Here is a 6,213-nt window from a genome sequence, read left to right as displayed (position 1 = left end):
GGAAAATATGTTAAGGGTCGAGTAGTATTGGCCAACATCTAAATCCAATTTTTTTTTAACGAAATTTTAGAGTTTGTATTCAACCTTATATTTCATATGATTTTGAGGTTTACCATGTTTTTTTTTAATGAGTTTTAATATAATTTTGATGAATTTAGAAAATTTGTTATGATTTATTGTAAAATCTTTTAAAATTACGAGATTTAAAATTCTTATTTTTAACCCAAAAACTTATTAAATCTTTCCAAGTTATTAGAAACAAATCCTTCAAATATAATATTTTATTAAACTTTTTAAACCTCATAACTAAATAATACTATAAAAGTTGTTATTTTAACACAAATGACCAAATTAATTATCTTCTATAGGGCCATAAATACTCAGGCCCATTTGGACTACCGTTTTGCATGTCGTTTCTATGGTCCAAAAACGATTCGACTTTTTTTGTTTTCTTTTAATTTAGTCTTAAAAAAAAAAAGTAAAAATAAAAAAAGTGAACATACTTTGGGGAAAAAGCGAAACGTCTCATAGTTTACTTTATACCAGTTGTGCCCCTCCTCCTCCAATCAAAAGATTTTGGTTTCCCCAATTTGAGTAATCTCTCTCTCAATCTTTCTTAGCTTCCATCACTTTTTAAACGTCTCAGAGTGTTGTCCCAACCGCTTCACAATTAGGGTCTCAAGTATCGCATAATCTCTGTTTCCTTCAAATCGATCTCTGTTTCAGGTAACCATTGATCTTTCCCTAATTCAAGATTCTTTGATTCGGATTTGTTTGATTCGCCAGATTCGTAATACTCTTGATGAACAATTTTTTTAACGAGTAATCATATTTAGAATAACTTAAGATTGAATTGTCTTCAATTCGATGATCAGTTGATTGATTACTCTGTAGAGTCTTGATGAATTGAGTTTGTTTTCGAATTTGATTTTGAAATTGGTATTGTAGATTCAGGCTATATAAGCTAGATATAGTTTATTGAAGTGAGGATGCAGAATCAGAATGATATGGTGAAGGATGATGCTGAAGTAGCTGCTTCGATCAAGTGTGAAGAATGGGGAACTTGTTCATCACTGGAAGATGCTTCTATGGATCAACCATCTTTTCAAGAAGATGAATCTGCTAAAGTTCCTTATGTTGGTGATAAGGTTTGAGACCCTAATCTTATCACATCTTTATATTGAATTCATCTCCCTGTTTTATATTTGGGGTTTCTTGGAATCTACATGAAAGTGTCAATCTTGCTCTGTTCTTTGAACTAATGTTTTGCATTGTATTACAAGTGAAACAAAATTTGCTCCCTTAAATGAATAAACCTTTTGCATGTTTTAAACTTTTAAAAGTTTGATGCTTTTTGGTTCATTGCTGTTGCAGGAACCTCTCTCTAGTTTAGCTGCAGAGTACCAATCAGGGAGTCCCATTTTGCTTGAGAAGATCAAGGTTTCCTTTCTTTCTGTATCCTCTTTGTTTGTCGAGGTTGTTGCTTTCAGTCTTTTTTAAATTATCATGTTTGCAATGCGTGTAGATACTGGACAATCAATATATGGCGATCCGGCGAACAAGAGGCGATGGAAATTGCTTCTTCCGAAGTTTTATGTTCTCTTACCTTGTATGTTCTCATAATGTCTTCAACAATCTTTTGTTTGTGTAGTTACGGTTTTTGGAATTGTGCTGTTTTGCTTAGACGTGGATTGTATCTCTAGCTAAACTTGTTTTTTTCCTTTCTACTTTACTTGCAGGAACATATATTGGAATCACAAGATCGTGCTGAAGTCGATCGTATCAAGGTCAATGTTGAGAAATGTAGAAAGACTCTGCAAAACTTAGGTTATACAGATTTTACATTTGAGGACTTCTTTGCGGTAAATCGACCACCTTGTTTTATTTTCGAGATTTGTTTTCTAGTGTCTGCCATTGAAATTTGTTAATATTATAACCAAATGCTCAATTTTGTTTTTCTTAATGATACAGCTGTTCCTTGAGCAACTAGATGACATTCTCCAAGGAAGTGAGGAGTCTATAAGGTAGAGGACTATTTCCCTAGACGGCTTTTTAATTGGCATTTGAGTTTGATTTCGGTTTTCGTGTGATAAGTTCTGACTTCCATGATTGGCACAAGGGTCTTCTCATAGTATCTCATCCTTTTTGCAACTATCTTTCTCTTACAGCTATGATGAGCTCGTTAATAGAAGTAGAGATCAGTCAGTCTCAGACTACAGTAAGTTGCTTTAATTTTTCTTTATCATTGCTCTGATTTTCGTTGGTGATGCATATCCAAATCCAACTGTTCGTAGTGTTGACAAGTTTTGTTGTTTTAGTTGTAATGTTCTTCAGGTTTGTTACGGCTGGTGATATACGAACGCGTGCAGATTTTTTCGAGCCCTTTATAGCAGGCTTATCAAACACAACAGTGGATCAGGTTTGTACACGCTTACTATGTTTTGGAAGTCTAGCCACTTGATGATATATTTGATATTTTCTTCATGTGTCTCTGTGACATTTCTGTCATTTTCTAAGTCTTTCAGTAACAATAACACTCTTGTAACCTCTGAAAATTTATGTTGGTGGTACGTTTCTAGTTGTCCATTGTAGCATTATGCAGAAATGTATAACAAAGATGGTGTAGGTTAGTTTAGAGATGCATTTACAATGTATAAAATCAAAACTGGATGCTACCAAACTCGCTTGCTTTGTATGGGATTTTTCAGTGTCGTGAGACTCTAAGTCACTTGCACTTATGCTTAAACTAAATATTCTGTAGAAAGCTCTGAATACCTGTTACTAGATTATTAGAGCATAGGTGCATGCAAAGTATTAACACTAGTTTGCTATAGTTTTGCAAGTCCTCGGTCGAACCAATGGGGGAAGAGAGTGACCATATTCACATAACCGCTTTGTCAGACGCGCTTGGTGTTGCAATCCGGGTTGTGTATCTTGACCGTAGCTCATGTGATAATGGAGGCGTCACTGTGAACCACCATGACTTTGTTCCTGTGGGCACTAATGAGAAAGAAGAAGCTTCAGCACCTTTTATAACCTTGTTGTATCGTCCAGGCCATTACGATATCCTCTACCCCAAGTCATCTTGTAAGGTAATAACACGATATCGACATATGACCTCTCTTCCTATTCGATTTTTCCTGGTTTAAGTTGATGATTGTGGTTTGTCAAAAAAAAAAAAAAGTTGATGATTGTGCTGTTACAGGTATCGGACAATGTGGGAAAATGATCATTTGATATATCATAAAACCCATTAGAAGATGTTTACAAAAAAACTTTGGTAGTATGGATTCATGTGGATGAAACCATGGAACAATCAACAATTACATCATCTATTTGCTCCTGGATTATGATAAAAGAACCCTTTTTGCAACATTGATATAGAATGGACCGTCTCTTTATTTTGCTCTTGCCTTGTATTTTCATGATAAATTCCTTTGTAGTATTATTGATGAGCAAGTGGAACCAAAGGGTTTGCCATTTCACTAGTGGCATAGTTCCAAGTTTGTTTTAATGGCCTGACTGAATGTCTTTAAATTGAATTAAAACATTTTGGTTAAGTCTAGTCCAAAATAAATATGACAAAGAAAGCAAACCCTTTTGGAGTGTCCTTAATGGCAAAGAACAAGCAGATTGGGCATGAATTGTCCTATCATTGGACGAGTTAAGGCTACAATTTTGATGCCAAAAAATGTGGGCTGCGCATGTTGGCTCATTGTGGACAGTGGATTCTTTCGACCATTTTATTAAAGTGGGGTGGGTTTAACCCCTTTCACACATAATTTATTAGTCTCGTTAAGTATATAGTACCCCCAAAAAATGTAACAGAAGAGTCCAAAAGATAAGTGTTAGTATCAATTCCGTATTTCCTTTGTCACAACCATCTAAAGACTATACTGTAGAAGCTCAGATTGTATAGTATAGTGTATGTAGACGTCCGTTTTTTTGTTTGTCACTTTCTTCTTTGGAAGCTTGTCCCAAAACAAAAGAGAATCCGTGTATATCCCAAATGAAATCGAAATCAAACTTGGCACCATTGTTCCTCTAATTGAACAATGCAAACTGAACATAATTCCAGTACTAGTAGTAGTAAAAAGGGTCAAAGTCACCCGCCATAGTAAAGGTAGACATGAGATTCACTTAGATGTCTTAGACCATCTCCAATGGTTTTTTCTATATTTTTTTTTATAATAGATGTGGGTTTTACTCCAATCAATCTCTATTCTCACCTCTAAGATAAAGATTGCTATTTTTTTCCTCTATATATAGAGAAACCTTTGTAGAAAAAATAGAGTTCTTCTATAAATAGAGGAAAATATAACAATCTTTATTTTAAAAGTGAGAATAAATGTGAGTTGGAGTGAATCTCATCTCTATTATAAAGGATCTTTATTATAAAAAAAAATAGAGATGAATTGGAGATGCTCTTAGACCAACACCAACAGCAGCTATGTAAGGTTACTTTTAAAAATATATATATATGATTTTAATCATATTTATATATTTATTATCTTTTAATAATAGTAACCATTAATAAAATGACAGCTGTCAATTTTTTTCTGAGAAACGTTTCTTGTTATCTTCTTTTCTTCTGTCTCATTACTATATTAATTTTTTATTAACAAGTCCTTTGATTAGCATTCTCCACCAGAAGTGCCCTTAGATCTCCCATTAATCGATAATTGCATTATATATATTATCCATTACACTGATGTATTGATTAACCTATATATTTTACTACTAATGAATTCCTTGCTCAAAATCAGACATATTAGAAGTTGAACTATATGTTAAAATGCATACTTTTCAGAAACAAAGAAGAATACAGATCTCTCAAACATGATTTTTGAAGTCTATTTCTCACCTTTTATTAAAAATCTACCAAATATTGCCATTTAAGTACTTATACACATTTTTGAGTATTTTTTAATCATTTCTCACAGGACAAATTGTGAGCTTACGTTTGGGATTTTATAACCTAGCTAAAATAATGAAAGGGACAACAACTAAAGCGAAAAAGAGAAGAAAAAGTTTGAAGACAAAAGGTAAGAAAATTAGACGAGGAGAGGAAAATAGGGTGTGATTGGTATAGGCATGTTCTCTCTTTGATTTAACAATTCCCCACTACACCTCACAAAAAAGACTCATACACACACTTGTTACCGTTACAATTTTCATTTTAGAAAAACTCAAAGCCTTTCCTTTTGACCTACCCCTCTATCTCTCTCTTCCTCTTATACTATATAATTTTCCATTATTAGTATGTTAATATAGATATATATTACACACATACAAATGAGACATAGTCACATGCATAGACCAATACATAAAAGTGAAATATATTTGAAAATATCAGCCAGAAAAGTAAGGCTGTAAAAGGTGTATGGGGATCTTGTTTCTTGATATGGATATGTGAAAAAAGAAGAAGTAGATTAGTATTATCTCAATCAATTTCGTTTATAAAAGTAAGTTTACTAAGTTAGAACGTATGAGCCGACAGAAAAAAAAAAGTTAGAACGTATGGAACCCATATATCTTTGTGGAACAGGATGGGAATAATAATCACATACATTAATAAAACTTGAAATGCCTACACTAGCTTTTCACTTTGTTTGTACATATATGATGGAGTAGATTTTTTGGCTATCAAAGAGTCCGAACTACTTAAGAACATGTGGCCGGCTGATCGGCGAAACTATTTCCAGAGAGTGTGACAAGTTACTCAAACATCTAGGAAGACATGGCACTCCATCATCTTTCAAGCGTCCCGTCCCTAGTGTTGAAATGATCTCCCATTTGGAATGTTCGAAAGTTGTATTATGATTATGACCTAGTTTTGTTTGACATATTATGATTAACAGTTACACTCTGACTTAATTGTCCCGCCAATCTCAATATTTTGTTTTGAACAATTCAAAATTAATAAAAATAAGCTTTTAAAAAAAGAATTACAATCATCATGATATGAAAATCTCCAAAAATTAAGAATTATAAACTTTACAGCTTACTTTTATCAAATATGATTTTTTCTTATATTTATTTTACACTTTAATGTAGTGTATTTGGAATCCGACTAATTCAAATTAAATATCGAAAATGAGTTAACCCAAAGTGAAGCTAAAGTTAACCCAAAGTGAAGCTAAACACTAAAACACATATATCACCCCAGAAAAATGAATAGTGTTTTTTTTCAAAAAAAAAAAAAAAAAAAAA

General features: G+C 32.9%; 1 protein-coding gene across 2 annotated transcripts; it reads left to right on the top strand.

Annotated features, from left to right (window-relative positions):
• On the top strand, window positions 527–3,514 carry LOC104757148 (ubiquitin thioesterase otubain-like). Of its 2 annotated transcripts, none has more exons than XM_010479872.2 (10): window positions 527–726; window positions 955–1,148; window positions 1,375–1,440; window positions 1,526–1,609; window positions 1,740–1,862; window positions 1,972–2,024; window positions 2,169–2,218; window positions 2,319–2,419; window positions 2,835–3,092; window positions 3,206–3,514. In XM_010479872.2, exons 2-10 carry the CDS (start codon window positions 990–992, stop codon window positions 3,227–3,229), a joined length of 918 nt encoding a protein of 305 aa, XP_010478174.1. In that variant the 5' UTR covers window positions 527–726; window positions 955–989; the 3' UTR covers window positions 3,230–3,514. The 2 variants fall into 2 exon arrangements, with proteins under 2 accessions (XP_010478174.1, XP_010478173.1); XM_010479871.2 differs by having other exon boundaries at window positions 949–1,148.

Source organism: Camelina sativa, chromosome 17 (assembly GCF_000633955.1).
Source record: "Camelina sativa cultivar DH55 chromosome 17, Cs, whole genome shotgun sequence".
NCBI lineage: Eukaryota > Viridiplantae > Streptophyta > Magnoliopsida > Brassicales > Brassicaceae > Camelina > Camelina sativa.
Note: the sequence above shows the minus strand (reverse complement) of the source record. Positions and strands in the feature narration are given on the sequence as shown.

Excerpts from the sequence above, each read along its gene's own strand:
- LOC104757148 (XM_010479872.2), top strand. The coding sequence starts at position 990 with ATGCAGAATCAGAATGATATGGTGAAGGATGATGCTGAAGTAGCTGCT. Across the intron at positions 1,149-1,374 it reads TTCCTTATGTTGGTGATAAG|GAACCTCTCTCTAGTTTAGC; the intron begins GTTTGAGACCCT and ends TTGCTGTTGCAG. Across the intron at positions 1,863-1,971 it reads CATTTGAGGACTTCTTTGCG|CTGTTCCTTGAGCAACTAGA; the intron begins GTAAATCGACCA and ends TTAATGATACAG.